The 17,803-nt window shown below is 43.0% G+C and overlaps 2 protein-coding genes across 8 annotated transcripts in view; one reads left to right on the plus strand and one right to left on the minus strand.

Annotated features, from left to right (window-relative positions):
- Positions 1–1,238, minus strand: part of lrrk2 (leucine-rich repeat kinase 2) — a 56,980-nt gene extending 55,742 nt beyond the window's left edge. For 2 of the 3 annotated variants that reach the window (XR_005038802.1, XM_036958987.1), the window contains exon 1: positions 874–1,085. Coding sequence is in view for 2 of the 3 variants with exons in the window: in XM_036958987.1 (XP_036814882.1) it covers positions 874–1,012 (139 nt within the window). In the remaining variant the exon portion in view is untranslated. Of the gene's footprint in view, positions 1–873 lie in introns of all 3 variants that reach the window. The other variant, XM_036958992.1, reaches the window with a different exon arrangement.
- On the plus strand, positions 872–16,410 carry LOC110499735 (proton myo-inositol cotransporter). Of its 5 annotated transcripts, none has more exons than XM_036959018.1 (11): positions 872–948; positions 2,919–3,430; positions 3,733–3,892; positions 7,225–7,430; positions 12,358–12,466; positions 12,802–12,965; positions 13,461–13,581; positions 13,691–13,816; positions 13,963–14,081; positions 14,385–14,537; positions 14,785–16,410. In XM_036959018.1, the coding sequence occupies exons 2-11, from the start codon at positions 2,938–2,940 to the stop codon at positions 15,012–15,014; spliced, it is 1,881 nt and encodes a 626-aa protein (XP_036814913.1). In that variant the 5' UTR covers positions 872–948; positions 2,919–2,937; the 3' UTR covers positions 15,015–16,410. The 5 variants fall into 5 exon arrangements, with proteins under 5 accessions (XP_036814913.1, XP_021432479.1, XP_021432487.1 ...); XM_021576804.2 differs by lacking the exon at positions 872–948 and adding an exon at positions 1,339–1,474 and having other exon boundaries at positions 14,785–16,117; XM_021576812.2 differs by lacking the exon at positions 872–948 and adding an exon at positions 2,021–2,155 and having other exon boundaries at positions 14,785–16,117.
- Positions 16,411–17,803: the final 1,393 nt, after the last annotated feature.

Consider the following 17,803-nt stretch of genomic DNA (forward strand, 5'->3'; position numbering starts at 1 on the left):
AGGGGAGGAGAGACAGAGGAGAGAGGATTGACAGGGGAGAGGAGTGACAAGGGAGAGGAGAGAGAAAGGAGAGACAGGGGAGGAGAGACAGAGGAGAGGGGATTGACAGGGGAGAGGAGTGACAAGGGAGAGGAGAGAGAAAGGAGAGACAGGGGAGGAGAGACAGAGGAGAGGGGATTGACAGGGGAGAGGAGTGACAAGGGAGAGGAGAGAGAAAGGAGAGACAGGGTAGGAGAGACAGAGGAGAGGGGATTGACAGGGGAGAGGAGTGACAAGGGAGAGGAGAGAGAAAGGAGAGACAGGGTAGGAGAGACAGAGGAGAGGGGATTGACAGGGGAGAGGAGTGACAAGGGAGAGGAGAGAGAAAGGAGAGACAGGGTAGGAGAGACAGAGGAGAGGGGATTGACAGGGGAGAGGAGTGACAAGGGAGAGGAGAGAGAAAGGAGAGACAGGGGAGAGGAGAGATAAGAGAGATAGTGGAGAGACAGGGAAGAGGAGAGAAAGTGGAGGAGAGACAGAGGAGAGGAGGAGAGGGACAGGAGAGACAGAGGAGAGGGACCGGAGAGACAGAGAGGAGAAACAGAGGAGAGGGAGAGGGTGAGGAGAGGGGTAATGACATGTTCTTTCAGTTCAATAACGAGCTAATTTATATTTTTAACTGGGTGCAACTTCAACAATTGCCTGTCTTAGATAGATGAGAATAACAGAAGTCTGAAATTGACACTTTGTACATATAAACATCTGTCCTACAGTAAGTACACTGCATAGAGATTAAACACAAATGCACAATCAGTAGGAAACTATAAATTGGTATACATGATGGAAAATAGTATTAAATATTCTAGTAAATAACTATAATGTATGGTTTATTACCACAGTCATCAGTGTGCGCCAGGAAAAGAAGGTCTTGGATGATCTGAACCAGGGTACTCAACTGCTTCCCCTCCTGTAGGTTTTTCAATCTCACTAATAGTTTTTTCAATCTTTCTTCCAGTTCCTCCTTGTTAACCATTGTATTTGATATGTTGTTCGATAAATGACGACTTTAAATGCATGTATCTATAGTTACAATCCTCCAAAAGCGACAGTGGACTACATGAAAAGCAACAACGTTGCACTGATAATGTTACTTGCAGCCATTGAAGACACACTAACAATGTAACTGAACGCATAGCATAATACGGCAGCTGACCCAAACTTAGAAGTTGTCGTACTAGTATTTCTGAAATTCCATTCGACAAGATCCTCTTTTTTAATGTAGGCTGTGGAGGTTGTTTCGACTTAGGAATTCAAAGACGTTCCCCATGTAAGATACAGCCAGGCGTGACTCCTTCCCTCGCCAATCGTCAGATGAATCATGTGACGATTTCAGTAAAACTACCCGTTTGGTAGCATAGCCTAGAGCAGACAGCAGCGGAGTCAGCTGTTTGGCTACAGTCCAGAAAACTTGCTCCAAAGATTATCGTCCGTAAAGGTAATATTTTCTTATAAACTGGTCGTTGTGTTATTCTGAAAGCGCAGCTGTAGCCTACTTCCTTCTGGGAAAACTCCAAAAGGCGTGTGATGAGTTTCAAACTTTCAACTGAGCATTTACAGTTCTTTGCATATTCACTGATAGATAAGCGACTAGGATAGGACTGGAAGCGGAGCTTTGCCAGTCTGTGCGGTCGTCACTAGTTATCACAGCCACAAAGTAGGCTATTTCTACAGTTTATCGTTTTACAATGTGATGTTAAACCTAACCACACAACTAAAGTTATGCCTAACATTAAATTAAGACCAAAAAGCAACAACAATTCCAGCATTTTTACGTTATAGACAATTTTGACTTTGTGGCTGTAGTAACTGGTGGAAATCACTGTCTGGGCGTTCCAATTGTTCTATGAATCAATGCGTAATGCGCCATTCAACGAATCACTTTACGGCACACGACCAGTCACAAGGGTCGTAACTAGCTCCTCTATCTCGTAACTAGTTACCACAGCCATAAAGTAATAAACACCGCCTATTTCTACAATGTATATTCGTGAAAGACCAAAAATCGAATGTTTTGTTGTCATGGATTTTTACGATTTAGCCCATTTTGACTTTGTGAGAATTTGCTCTAACAAAGATTCTGTTCTCGCGCTTTGTCAAGGGGCTTCCCTGTCCAGAGGTGCGCACACATAGATATCCCTGCGCACCATTATTGATCAGTGAGACGTGATTGGGGTAGATGGATTGCCATGTATATAAAAAGCAGTCTGCTTTAAATTCTGTAACAGAGGGTCTGCTGTGGGTCTATTGGACATCATGCTGCTGACTGTGCCGCTTAGGCATATGTTTAGCTGTTTAACTAGGCCTATCTTGAAAAGTTGATTCAGCTAATACTTGTTTGTGAGTTCACTTCCATTTTTGGATTTGTACATATAGTTTTATTTTGTATATTCGTCATCCATTCAGTATAATAGACATCCTGCACTCAGTCTCCCATCCGCTCACCTCCCTTACCCGTAAGGGTCCGCTATTCTATATTTCATGTTTTTGGGGAAATAAGAAAACAGTAGCCTACAGACCTATTTATTATTTCCCTATCTAAGATTTTGTGGTTGGGGAAAATGCTCAAGTTGTTAGGCATACATAGCAATACATTCCGGGTTAGAAATTAGGAATATGGCTTGGAATGTTATAACGTTGTTATAAACATGTTTGACTTTTCATGTGCGTAATCAGAGCTGATTTTATTCTAGCGTCATACATACCCTTCACTCAGTGACCAACAAAAATGGCTATCCCCTCCCCTCCATTTCACGCGTAAATGAGTCGAGTGAATGGTAATCGAAACGGAGTTACCTGTATAGCCAGCCTACTCAGGTATCTATTTTTCTCTGCCCTGGTTGAACGTATGTGAAGTTGTTTCTCTTTATGTCCCTCAACAGAAACGACAATGAATACAATATGCGTAGAATGAGCAATCCCATGGGCGTCATGAGGAAGAAAGTGACGGACGACAGAGAGCGGCGGAGTCTCATCAGAGCGCGGTCTGAATCGAGCACGAACAACCCTGGCGTCACCGTCACCTCTGCCGCCGGCGAACCGGAGCTGGCCACCGACCAGGATGTCACACCGGTATTCGTGTACGTCTTGGCATTTTTTTCTGCCCTGGGTGGCTTCCTTTTTGGCTATGACACCGGGGTGGTCTCTGGGGCTATGCTTCTCCTGAAAAAAGAAATGCATTTGACCGCTCTATGGCAGGAGTTGTTGGTCTCCAGTACTGTGGGTGCAGCGGCGCTCTCTGCCCTGGCTGGCGGGACTCTGAATGGGCTCTTCGGGCGCAGGATCTGCATACTAATGGCCAGCTTCATTTTTACTGCTGGAGGAGTTGTGTTAGGTGCTGCTCCAAACAAGGAGGTTCTTCTTGTCGGAAGGATTACAGTTGGTTTGGGAATAGGTAAGGTTTGTTTATTTAGTTCAAACATTTACTGGACACGTAGCCTAACAATAACCAAATTGAGAGCCATGACTGACTGACCAGTTTCACATGTATGTGGTTATTTTCCCAAGCCAGGCATATAGGATTTGTTTGGAAGTCTTTACAAACACCTTTGTCTTTGTAAAGTTTACTAAGGGCAGGTAGTGCAGATACACTTTAGGTAAACGCATCCAAAATGTGAGATGAATCGTGAATCATTTCCCAGAACCTTGCCATAAACACATACTAAAAACACATATAAAGACCCCCCCTCCTTTTAGGGATTGCCTCCATGACAGTTCCTGTTTACCTTGCGGAGGTCTCCCCACCACACCTGAGGGGTCAGCTGGTCACCACTTACACCCTCTTCATCACAGCCGGACAGTTTATTGCCAGTGTTGTGGACGGGGCCTTTACTTACCTGCACCACAACGGCTGGAGGTAAGTTTTATCAGAGATAGGCCCTATTCTATTCTATATTGCCATGGATACTCAGTAGCGAGTAATACTAGAACGGGACGCTTCAGTTCCAATAGCCTACAGTTCTCGGTTCAGTTATATTTTTGGTTTAGTTAGCTTTGGAAGCTGCTTTGAGGTGTCTCTGCTAAATGCCTGAAGAAAAAAAAACACTGCATAATCTTTTGTTTTGCATCCATATTATATAGCAACCACAATATGGACATAACGATCCACTACCATCTATCTACAGTGAATGGAATAGAAACAGGCCAAATGTAAATTCTTAGGCACGGCAACTACCTCACTTTCAGCCCAAGGAGCAATGAGTATTTTAACACCCCAGTCACTCCAGGGACTTCAGCTTCCGTTTCGAACTTCTCCTTGCATGTGTGGAAGAACGGAAGATGGTTCTAATATCAAAATTCAAATTTTATTGGTCACATATGTTATTGCGTGTGTAGCGAAATGCTTGTGCTCCTAGCTCCAACAGTGCAGTAGTATCTAACAATTAACATCAATACACACAAATCTAAAATAATGGAATTAAGAAATATATAAATATTAGGACAAGCAATGTTGGAGTGGCATAAACTAACATACAGTAGGATAGAATACAGTATATACATATTAAATGAGTATGTAAAACATTATTAAAGTGACTAGTGTTCCATTATTAAAGTGACCAGTGATTCCATGTCTATAAGGCAGCAGGCTCTAAGGTGCAGGGTTGAGTAACCGCTGTGATAGCTGGCTACTGATGGCTATTTAACAGTCTGATGGGCTTGAGATAGAAGCTGTTTTTCAGTCTCTCTCTCCCAGCTTTTATGTACCTGTACTGACCTCGCATTCTGGATGATAGTGGGGTGAACAGGCCGTGGCTTGGGTGGTTGATGTCCTTGATGATCTTTTTGGCCTTCCTGTGACATCGGGTGCTGTAGGTGTCCTGGAGGGCAGGCAATGTGCCCCAGTGATGCATTGTGCAGACCGCACCACCCTCTGGAGAGCCCTGCGGTTGCTGGTGGTGCAGTTGCCATACCAGGCGGTGATACAGCCTGACAGGATGCTCTCAATTGTGCATCTGTAAAAGTTTGTGAGGGTCTTAGAGGCCAAGCTGAATTTCTTCAGCCTCCTTCACCACACTTTCTGTGTGGGTGGACCATTTCAGATTGTCAGTGATGTGTATGCTGAGGAACTTGAAACTTTTCACCTTCTCCACTGCGGTCCCATCGATGTGGATAGGGGCGTGCTCCCTCTGCTGTTTCCTGAAGTCCATGATCAGCTCCTTCGTTTTGTTGACGTTGAGGGAGAGGTTATTTTCCTGGCACCAATCCACCCGGGCCCTCACCTCCTCCCTGTAGGCTGTCTCATCATTGTTGGTAATCAGGCTTACTACTATTGTGTCATCTGCAAACTTGATGATTGAGTTGGAGGAGTGCGTGGCCACGCAGTCATGGGTGAGCAGGGAGTACAGAAGGGGGCTGAGTACACACCCTTGTGTGGCCCCTATGTTGAGGATCAGTGAAGCGGAGGTGTTGTTTCCTACCTTCACCACCTGGAGGAGGCCGGTCAGGAAGTCCAGGACCCAGTTGCACAGGGCGGGGTTCAGACCCAGGGCCCTGAGCTTAATGATGAGCTTGGAGGGTACTATGGTGTTGAAGGCTAAGCTATAGTCAATGAACAGCATTCTTACATAGGTATTCTTATCCCATCTGGTCTGTCCAGATGGGATAGGGCAGTGTGTAGTGCGATGGCATTGTCTGTGGATCTATTGGGGCGGTAAGAAAATTGAAGAGGGTCTAGGCAGGGTGTCAGGTAGAGGTGATGTGATCCTTAACTAGCCTCTCAAAGCACTTCATGATTACAGAAGTGAGTGCTACGGGGTGATAGTCATTTAGTTCAGTTAGCTTTGCTACTTTGGGTACTGGAACAATGATGGACATATTGAAGCAAGTGGGGACAGAAGACTGGGATAGGGAGAGGTTGAATATGTCCGTAAAGACTCTAACCAGCTGGTCTGCGCATGCTCTGAGGACGTGGCTAGAGATGCTGTCTGATATCACCATATTTGTCTATGAACATGATGCAACTTCCATGGTGTTTTCTCACCTTTACTGGAGACTCTGTAATGGATACATCAGCTCTTAGTATTTTGAGGGAGATGATGAAAATATACATTGTTGATAAATGTTTAAAAAAATATATATATTTAAAAAAAAGTCCAGCCCAAATACACACCAAGATGTTCAAACAAAAGCAGCAGGTAAAACATACCTGCAGTCAACTTGTGCAATACGTTAGGAGATGAAGCAGATCGCGTTCTTCATTTCACCTGTCACATTATTTTACATTATGAAGCTTATTGCGAGTCCCCAGTCACATGGTGTTTGTTTACAAGCACACAACCATGAGAGACAGGAGCCTCAAATAAAATGTTATTCGTCATATTCTTCGTCAACAACAGGTGTGGACTAACAGTGAAATGCTTACTTACAGGCTCTTCTCAACAATGCAGAGAGAAAGTAATAAAATATGCATAATGAGTAACAATAACTTGGATATATACAAGTTTAGGCTGTTCCATCATGGTTTTGGTTAAACATCTTGGTGTGTATTTTGGCTGGGTTTTCTTTTTTCCATTTCTCAAATGTGCCATATTTAGAAACTGGAGGAAGCATTTGGCAGTGGGTAGAGAGAAGAGGCATTGGCTAGAGAGAAGAGGCAGTGGGTAGAGAGAAGAGGCAGTGGCTAGAGAGAAGAGGCAGTGGCTAGAGAGAAGAGGCAGTGGCTAGAGAGAAGAGGCAGTGGCTAGAGAGAAGAGGCAGTGGCTAGAGAGAAGAGGCAGTGGCTAGAGAGAAGAGGCAGTGGCTAGAGAGAAGAGGCAGTGGCTAGAGAGAAGAGGCAGTGGCTAGAGAGAAGAGGCAGTGGCTAGAGAGAAGAGGCAGTGGCTAGAGAGAAGAGGCAGTGGCTAGAGAGAAGAGGAAAATTGGTGTGGATTTTAAATGTGTGAGAAACAACTTGCCCTCATCCAGAATTCCTGTTATGTCTTTGACTGTCCTTGACAACTAAACTATTTTTTATATGTGAATCAGTCTGGGATAAAATACTGGTGTAAGTATAGGTGTTTGGCCAAGATTGGAGCCTGTTCTTGTGTGAAATTAAAATGTTCATTTCCAAAAGCAAACCATCGGGAACTTAAAACAGCTCTGTGGAACTGAAGTTGATAATCACCCCCCCCCCCCCCCCCCCCCCCCCCCCTCCGTGTGTGTGTCCCTCTCTCTCACTCCCTATCTGTCTCTCTGTTTGTCTGTCTGTAGGTACATGTTGGGTCTGTCCATTGTTCCTGCGGTGCTCCAGTTCTTTGGTTTCCTATTCCTGCCAGAGAGTCCCCGCTGGCTCCTTCAGAAGGGCCTTACCCAGCAGGCCAGGCAGGTGCTTAGCAGGATCCGCGGGGGTCAGAACATTGAAAAGGAGTATGACAGTATGAGGACCAACATCGAGGATGAGGAGAAGGATGCAGGAGGTGACACATAGAAGTGCACACACACACACATACGTTTACGCATGAATTTCGGACACCGACACACACACTAGCCGTGGCACATCCAGATGATCTGAAACAGCGACCCATAGACACACAGTACCAGTCAAATGTTTGGACACACCTACTCATTCAAGGGTTTTTCTTTATTTTTACTACTCTTGCACACTCTTGGCATTCTCTCAACCAGCTTCATCTGGAATGCTTTTCCAATAGTCTTGAAGGAGTTCCCACATATGCTGAGCTCTTGTTGGCTGTTTTTCCTTCACTCTTTGGTCCAACTCATCCCAAACCATCTCAATTGGGTTGAGGTCGGGTGATTGTGGAGGTCAGGTCATCTGATGCAGCACTCCATCACTCTCATTCTTGGTCAAATAGCCCTTACACAGCCTGGAGGTGTGTTTTAGGTCATTTTCCTGTTGAAAAACAAATGATAGTCCCACTAAGAGCAAACCAGATGGGTTGGCATATCGCTTCAGAATGCCGTGGTAGCCATGCTGGTTAAGTGTGCCTTGAATTCTAGTGTTAAGTGTGCCTTGAAATGGCTACTTTAAAGAGTCTCAAATATAAAATATATTTTGATTTATTTAACACTTCTTTGGTTAATACATGACTCTATTATTTAATAGTTTTGATGTCTTCACTATTATTCTACAAGGTAGAAAATAGTAAAAATAAAGAAAAACCTTGTAATGAGTGGGTGTGTCCAAACTTTTGACTGGCACTGTGTGTATATATATATATATATATATATATATATATATATATATATACAGTGGGGCAAAAAAGTATTTAGTCAGCCACCAATTGTGCAAGTTCTCCCACTTAAAAAGATGAGAGGCCTGTAATTTTCATCATAGGTACACTTCAACTATAACAGACAAAATTTGGAAAAAAAATCCAGAAAATCACATTGTAGGATTTTTTATGAATTTATTTGCAAATTATGGTGGAAAATAAGTATTTGGTCAATAACAAAAGTTTATCTCAATACTTTGTTATATACCCTTTGTTGGCAATGACAGAGGTCAAACGTTTTCTGTAAGTCTTCACAAGGTTTTCACACACTGTTGCTGGTATTTTGGCCCATTCCTCCATGCAGATCTCCTCTAGAGCAGTGATGTTTTGGGGCTGTTGCTGGGCGACACGGAATTTCAACTCCCTCCAACGATTTTCTATGGGGTTGAGATCTGGAGACTGGCTAGGCCACTCCAGGACCTTGAAATGCTTCTTACGAAGCCACTCCTTCTTTGCCCGGGCGGTGTGTTTGGGATCATTGTCATGCTGAAAGACCCAGCCACGTTTCATCTTCAATGCCCTTTCTGATGGAAGGAGGTTTTCACTCAAAATCTCACGATACATGGCCCCATTCATTCTTTCCTTTACACGGATCAGTCGTCCTGGTCCCTTTGCAGAAAAACAGCCCCAAAGCATGATGTTTCCACCCCCATGCTTCACAGTAGGTATGGTGTTCTTTGGATGCAACTCAGCATTCTTTGTCCTCCAAACACGACAAGTTGAGTTTTTACCAAAAAGTTATATTTTGGTTTCATCTGACCATATGACATCCTCCCAATCTTCTTCTGGATCATCCAAATGCTCTCTAGCAAACTTCAGACGGGCCTGGACATGTACTGGCTTAAGCAGGGAGACACGTCTGGCACTGCAGGATTTGAGTCCCTGGCGGCGTAGAGTGTTACTGATGGTATGCTTTGTAACTTTGGACCCAGGTCTCTGCAGGTCATTCACTAGGTTCCCCCGTGTGGTTCTGGGATTTTTGCTCACCGTTCTTGTGATCATTTTGACCCCACGGGGTGAGATCTTGCGTGGAGCCCCAGATCGAGTGAGATTATCAGTGGTCTTGTATGTCTTCCATTTCCTAATAATTGCTCCCACAGTTGATTTCTTCAAACCAAGCTGCTTATCTATTGCAGATTCAGACTTCCCAGCCTGGTGCAGGTCTACAATTTTGTTTCTGGTGTCCTTTGACAGCTCTTTGGTCTTGGCCATAGTGGAGTTTGGAGTGTGACTGTTTGTGGTTGTGGACAGGTGTGTTTTATACTGATAACAAGTTCAAACAGGTGCCATTAATACAGGTAACGAGTGGAGGACAGAGGAGCCTCTTAAAGAAGAAGTTGCAGGTCTGTGAGAGCCAGAAATCTTGCTTGTTTGTAGGTGACAAAATACTTATTTTCCACCATAATTTGCAAATAAATTAATAAAAAATCATACAATGTGATTTTCTGGATTTTTTTGTCTAATTTTGTCTGTCATAGTTGAAGTGTACATATGATGAAAATTACAGGCCTCTCTCATCTTTTTAAGTGGGAGAACTTGCACAATTGGTGGCTGACTAAATACTTTTTTTGCCCCACTATATATATATATATATATATATATACAGTGCCTTGCGAAAGTATTCGGCCCCCTTGAACTTTGCGACCTTTTGCCACATTTCAGGCTTCAAACATAAAGATATAAAACTGTATTTTTTTGTGAAGAATCAACAACAAGTGGGACACAATCATGAAGTGGAACGACATTTATTGGATATTTCAAACTTTTTTAACAAATCAAAAACTGAAAAATTGGGCGTGCAAAATTATTCAGCCCCTTTACTTTCAGTGCAGCAAACTCTCTCCAGAAGTTCAGTGAGAATCTCTGAATGATCCAATGTTGACCTAAATGACTAATGATGATAAATACAATCCACCTGTGTGTAATCAAGTCTCCGTATAAATGCACCTGCACTGTGATAGTCTCAGAGGTCCGTTAAAAGCGCAGAGAGCATCATGAAAAACAAGGAACACACCAGGCAGGTCCGAGATACTGTTGTGAAGAAGTTTAAAGCCGGATTTGGATACAAAAAGATTTCCCAAGCTTTAAACATCCCAAGGAGCACTGTGCAAGCGATAATATTGAAATGGAAGGAGTATCAGACCACTGCAAATCTACCAAGACCTGGCCGTCCCTCTAAACTTTCAGCTCATACAAGGAGAAGACTGATCAGAGATGCAGCCAAGAGGCCCATGATCACTATGGATGAACTGCAGAGATCTACAGCTGAGGTGGGAGACTCTGTCCATAGGACAACAATCAGTCGTATATTGCACAAATCTGGCCTTTATGGAAGAGTGGCAAGAAGAAAGCCATTTCTTAAAGATATCCATAAAAAGTGTTGTTTAAAGTTTGCCACAAGCCACCTGGGAGACACACCAAACATGTGGAAGAAGGTGCTCTGGTCAGATGAAACCAAAATTGAACTTTTTGGCAACAATGCAAAATGTTATGTTTGGCGTAAAAGCAACACAGCTGAACACACCATCCCCACTGTCAAACATGGTGGTGGCAGCATCATGGTTTGGGCCTGCTTTTCTTCAGCAGGGACAGGGAAGATGGTTAAAATTGATGGGAAGATGGATGGAGCCAGATACAGGACCATTCTGGAAGAAAACCTGATGGAGTCTGCAAAAGACCTGAGACTGGGACGGAGATTTGTCTTCCAACAAGACAATGATCCAAAACATAAAGCAAAATCTACAATGGAATGGTTCAAAAATAAACATATCCAGGTGTTAGAATGGCCAAGTCAAAGACCAGACCTGAATCCAATCGAGAATCTGTGCAAAGAACTGAAAACTGCTGTTCACAAATGCTCTCCATCCAACCTCACTGAGCTCGAGCTGTTTTGCAAGGAGGAATGGGAAAAAATGTCAGTCTCTCGATGTGCAAAACTGATAGAGACATACCCCAAGCGACTTACAGCTGTAATCGCAGCAAAAGGTGGCGCTACAAAGTATTAACTTAAGGGGGCTGAATAATTTTGCACGCCCATTCTTTCAGTTTTTGATTTGTTAAAAAAGTTTGAAATATCCAATAAATGTCGTTCCACTTCATGATTGTGTCCCACTTGTTGTTGATTCTTCACAAAAAAATACAGTTTTATATCTTTATGTTTGAAGCCTGAAATGTGGCAAAAGGTCGCAAAGTTCAAGGGGGCCGAATACTTTCGCAAGGCACTGTGTATATATATATATATATATATAAGGTAGAGAGAAGTTTGAGGAGTGAGGGTGTTCAATTTATTTTACAGTACAAGGGGAGGGTCATGTGAAAAATGTTTGAACTTTGGGGAGGGGTGTGCAGTTTTCATAATGACACCTTGAGTTGGACCAGACCCTCCCCCCAGTAAATGTTGATTTGTTCCTAAGGTTGCATTTACACAGGCAGCCCAGTTGTAAATCTTTTTTCCACTATTTGTTCTTTTGACCAATCACATCAGATCTTTTGCAGTGCTGATCTGATTGGTCAAAAGACTGAGAGCCTAAGCCTCTCAATGTGTGTTCTTGGTTCAGAGGCAACTCTTTGTTTTTCTTTGGCTGCCTTTACACAGGCAGCCCGATTCTGATCTTTGTTTCACTAATTGGTATTTTGACCAATCAGATCAGCTCTGAAAAGTATCTGAGGTGAAAAGATCTAATTTGATTAGTGGAAAAAATATCAGAATTTGGCAGCTTGTGTAAACGTAGCCTTTGTTTAAGTTAATTTGATTCTTGAAGCATTTCATATCAGTTTTATGCACATAACTTAGGCTGCATTTACACAGGCAGCCCAATTCTGGTCTTTTTTCCACTAATTGGTCTTTTGACCAATCACATCAGGTCAAAAGACCAATTAGTGCATAAAGATCAGAATTTAGCTGCCTGTGTAAATGCAGCCATAGAACACACAGATTTCTCAAATAGGTCTCACCAATTGGGCCTTTCTCCAATTTAGCAGGTTAATTAATCATATAATGCATTCTCTTGGAAACTAAAACATTTGGTGCTATAGACCCTAAAATGTATAATGCATGCAGCTGTTTTTAAATGTTCATAAAAGTGTTACCAAATTTCCCTCTGTCCACCAGGTGGCCTAGTATTGTGGCATATGCTGACTCACCCTCCCACCCGCAGAGCCCTGACCGTAGGCTGCGGCCTGCAGATGTTCCAACAGCTCTCTGGGATCAACACTGTCATGTAGGTGTTTTCCTTAATCAGAAATCATTGTGTTTATCTATGGCCGCATCTCATTAATCTAAAGTGGTCTCATCGTCCTGTCTACCTGCCAGTCACTCTCTTCCCTACTGTATGCTTCACAGGAGGTTGGTGACACCTTAATTGGGGAGGATGGGCTCGTGGTAATGGCTGAAGTAGAATGGTATCAAATACATCAAACGCATGGTTTCCAGGTGTTTGATGCCATTCCATTTGCTCCGTTCCGGCCATTATTATGAGCCGTCCTCCCCTCAGCAGCCTCCTATGGTCTGCTTATCCTCCGTGTTCATGCCTTCTCCTTCTGTTGTCCCTATCAGGTACTACAGCGCCACCATCCTACAGATGGCGGGAGTGAGGGACGACAAGCAGGCCATCTGGTTGGCTTCCGCCACCGCTGCCACCAACTTCCTGTTCACCCTGGTGGGGGTGTGGCTTGTGGAAAGAGTCGGACGCAGGAAGCTTACGCTGGGGAGCTTAATGGGTGTGTGTATGTGTGTGTGGATATTCACATTTTATCCCAAGGGGCAGTTAGATATGGTTCTTAATAAGCTTGGGATCCTGAGTGGCGCAGTGATCTAAGGCACTGCATCTCAGTGCTAGAGGCGTCACTACAGACCTTGGTTAAATTCTAGGTTGTATCACGACCGGCTGTGATTGGGAGTACCTAAGGGGGGGCGCACAATTGGCCCAGCGTCGTTAGGGTTTGACCGGTGTAGGCCGTCCTTGTAAATAAGAATTTGTTCTTATCTAACTTGCCAAGTTAAATAAATACAAATTTGAATATCCAGATTGTCATACCTTGATTTTCCAAGAAGCCAACCATTTAGCTAGCTAGATAACTAGCTATTAAGTTAGCAAACCAAATGGCAATTTCCAAATACCCCGGCATACGGTATACCGCCTAGTTTTGAACTTCAAACGTAGAAATGTGCTTTACATAAAAGTCAGAAGACTTCTTAATTTCTCTGTCTTCTAGGTACTGCTTTGAGTCTGACGGTCTTGGCTATAGGGTTCCTGTTGTCGGCCCAGCACTCCCCTGCAGTCACTCTCCATCCCACTGACACCTCTCTCAACTCCACCTCCTGCACACTATATGGGTGAGACTGGGTTGGACTTGTATTACCTAATACTGTATAAGGCTTGAGAGTTTTTTTCCTGTCCCCACCACAATAGAGTGAAAGGTGTTACACTGTTAACTGTCCCCAGGTCCTGTCAGCCCTGCATGTTGGATCCTGACTGTGGGTTCTGTTACCGTGAGAATGGTTCCACTGTATACAACTCTTCCTGCATACCTGTCAATCAAACATCGACCGATGAAGCCGCCTGGGGCAGGTTAGGGATTTGTGTGTGTGTGTGTGACTCTGTTACTTCTTGCCTGTCTGTCAGTCTGTCTGTCTCTGAAGCTGGAGATGGCTTTATTTCTGCTGTATCTGAGTTCTGTTTAGCCACATTATCTGATGTGTTTTGGCTATGTACAGGTGTTCCAATCTCAGCCAGGTCAGTGATGGGTCTCTCTGGGCCTATAACTACTGCCCCACTTCCTACTCCTGGATAGTGCTGCTTGGGCTCATCCTCTACCTGGCTTTCTTTGCTCCAGGTGAGAACAACACCCTTTCTCCCTCCCTCCCACACTGACACACACACACAAACACACACACACACACACACACACACACACACACACACACACACACACACACACACACACACACACACACATACAAACAAAGTTCAAAAAGTTGTATATTTTCCCACCTGGAGAGTTTCATACCAGTTTGAAGTGTTCTTCATAGTACAGTATATATTGCTTACAGTTTTTGAAATATAAATCTCACGGTCTATAACTCTTTTCTGTCTGTGTCCTCATCTCTATCCGTGCCTGTCTGTGTCTGTGCTGTAGGTATGGGGCCCATGCCGTGGACAGTGAACAGTGAGATCTACCCTCTGTGGGCCAGGAGCACTGGGAACGCCTGTTCAGCCGGAGTCAACTGGATCTGTAACGTCCTGGTGTCACTCACCTTCCTCCACGTCGCTGAGTACCTCACCTACTATGGTGCTGCTCATCTACATAGATACTGTCTAATTGTGATGGGTGTTAAAAAGCTATAACTGAGAACCTACTGCCTGCCTAACTGATAAACTCACTGATGATTTGAATGACTGCCTGACTGAACTGGATTAGGGGTTGTAAATGCATAGTTCACTACACTAAATGCATAGTTCACTACACTAAATGTTTCAACCTCTTCTCTTCTCCTTCAAGCTAACCGGTGTCTCCATTTCCCTCTTCCTCCCTCCAGGTGCATTCTTCCTCTACTCAGGCCTGAGTGTTCTGGGGCTGCTGTTTGTGATGGGCTGTCTGCCAGAGACCCAGGGCCGCAGGCTGGAGGAGATGGAGGCCCTGTTCTCCGGAAACCTCTGCTCCTGCAGTGCGTCTGACAGGGATGGGGACGGATCCAGAAACATCCTGTACAACAGGGTAAAAGGGAGCGACATCCTCTCAGACAATGATGCCTCGGATATGGAGTAGACGTGGCGCGTCAAGGAACCTCTCTCTCTCTCTCTCACACCTTCATGTCCTTTGATTGGTGGATTTACAGGCAGTGGTGTTAAACTCACTTGACTGGGCCTTTAGCATAGAGCAGCTCTCCTAACTGGCTGGTGGACGAGACTTCAACTCTCCTAACTGGCTGGTGGACGAGACTAATTTTCTAGCCCCATGGAGAGAGTTCAGCCAAGTGCACTATGGAGTTAAAGCGTAGCATATATATATATATATATATATACATGGTACGCTTTAACTCCATAGTTAATATATATATATATATATATATATATATATATATATATATATATATATTTTATCAGTATATCAAAGCAGTAAACATCACTGGAATATAACATTACTATTATAAAAGTATAGTAGTGTATTCATTTCCAATGCTTATAAAGTCCCACAAATGTGTAGTAATGCATTTGTTTCTGTCCATGGATTTGGTAATTTCTTTAGCTCCAGTAGTAGTAAGGTGGTACTATCTGGAGATATGTGGCTTCTCAGCCAGGACCAAAGTTTTTTATTTTTTTATTGGCACACTAGCCTTAATTTGTTTGAATATTTTGATGACATTACTATATTTATTAATCCTTTGCTACAGATTGCACATTGATAAACCTAATGAAATTAACCTTTCCTTTCAGAAGTTTTGGGATTCTTTTTTTGCCTTGCATTCAAATCAATCAAAGTGCACATGATCAAAAGTCCTGTGGTGTTCCACGTGCTTGTTTTGGTGGATTATTATGTCTGCTTGTCTTGGTGGATTATTATGTCTGGGTGGATTATTATGTCTGCTTGTCTTGGTGGATTATTACGTCTGCTTGTCTTGGTGGATTATTATGTCTGCTTGTCTTGGTGGATTATTATGTCTGCTTGTCTTGGTGGATTATTATGTCTGCTTGTTTTGGTGGATTATTATGTCTGCTTGTTTTGGTGGATTATTATGTCTGCTTGTCTTGGTGGATTATTATGTCTGCTTGTTTCATACCTACTGTATTTATACAAATTAAAGCCCACATGCATTTTTTGTAGGTTGGCATGGCAAGTGTTTCCTAGTCAAATTGAATAGTTACTGTTGACTATTTTTTAAGTATGCTACTGACTCAGGAGTACCATGTTTTTGAGAAAGTGAAATATTCTGTAGTCAATGCACTTTAATTTAAAGGGAAATCATTTAACTAGGCAAGTCAGTTAAGAACTATTTCTTATTTACAATGACTGCCTAGGAACAGTTGGTTAACTGCCTTGTTCAGGGGTAGAATGACAGATTTTTACCTTGTCAGCTCTGGGATTTGATCTAGCAACCTTTCGGTTATTGGTCCAATGCTCTAACCACTAGGCTACCTGCTTTGTGAATAAAGCAAATTAGAAGCATTGCTGTATATAATTCATTTACGCTGTGAAATTGTTGATAGATACTATTTGTTGGTCAAAAAAAACAAACATTGTTTTTTCCTATCTTCAGCATTTTTCCCAGCACCATGTTCATTCAGTAGTTTACAGTATTTCCACATACTTGACATTGTGTGCTCTGTTCAAGCTCTACAGTGGGTTGTGTTGACTGATAGGTGTATCCTTGGTGATAGTCAGACCAGCTCTTGAGTGGTGCAGCGGTCTAAGGTACTGCATCTCACTGCAAGAGGCATCACTATAGTACCTGGTTTGAATCCAGGCTGTATCACATCCGGCTGTGATTGGAGTCCCATAGGGCGGCGCACAATTGGCCGGAGTAGGCCATCATTGTAAATCACAATTTGTTCTTAACTGACTTTCCTAGTTAAATAAAAGGTTAATTAAAAAAAGATATATATATAATAAATTGTTGTGAGAGGACTGTAACCAGACACTACTGCTTCTGGCCTGGGGACTGGAGGAAAGGGGGTGAGGTTCATAGGGTGTGGAGATTAAGGCCGGTAGACCTCAACAATAAAAGGACTTACCAGGGTGGGGTTAATTGGTATGGATTTAAAATGTATTTAACACAACATCCTAAGTATTCTAATATCTAACAGTAACAACTGTTGTTCTCCCCCATAAGGAGATACATATATTATTAGGGTTAGGGCACATGAAGTGCCTTAGGTGTAGGCACTGCATCTCAGTGCTAGAGCTGTCACTACAGACCCTGGTTCGATCCTGGGCTGTATCACAACTGGCCAGCGGCGCACAATTGGCCTGGGTTTGGCCGTCATTGTAAAAAATAATTTGTTCTTAACTGACAAGGTTCAAGGTTAAAAAATATATTTTAAAAAGAGCACTAGATGATTCACAGGTCATATAGGCAAAGTAGCCTACTAAAACATGTTATTAAATGGGTATTTACATCTGTAGTAATACCAGATGATTGCATGGGGGCGCTGTTTAACCTGAGTGACAGTGTTACCGCAAAAGGTGATATATCATAGTAGTAATTCAGAGTGTATGACACTAAAAAGTCATGGTTACATTAAATCCTCAGCTACAACAAGAAAGCCACAAGCATCTCACGGGCTAGAGGAAAATGAAAGGGCACTGATTTGATGACAACAAAGAGTTCTGTATAGATGGAGCCTACCAACTGCTGTGTGTCTCAACTGTGTGTAAGTGTGTTGGGGAAAAAACGAATTATTTTCAAACCAAATGGTAAAATAAATGTTTATTCAATTGTTTTACTCTATGATGTAGTAGGCTAGTAGTCTTATTAGTTGTTCATGATCTTTCAGTTTGATTTTGATGATCTGACTGATAACAAGCAGTATCATGGTCCTCATTGAAAGCATACTATT

This window comes from Oncorhynchus mykiss, chromosome 2, assembly GCF_013265735.2.
Source record: "Oncorhynchus mykiss isolate Arlee chromosome 2, USDA_OmykA_1.1, whole genome shotgun sequence".
In the NCBI taxonomy this organism is placed as follows: domain Eukaryota; kingdom Metazoa; phylum Chordata; class Actinopteri; order Salmoniformes; family Salmonidae; genus Oncorhynchus; species Oncorhynchus mykiss.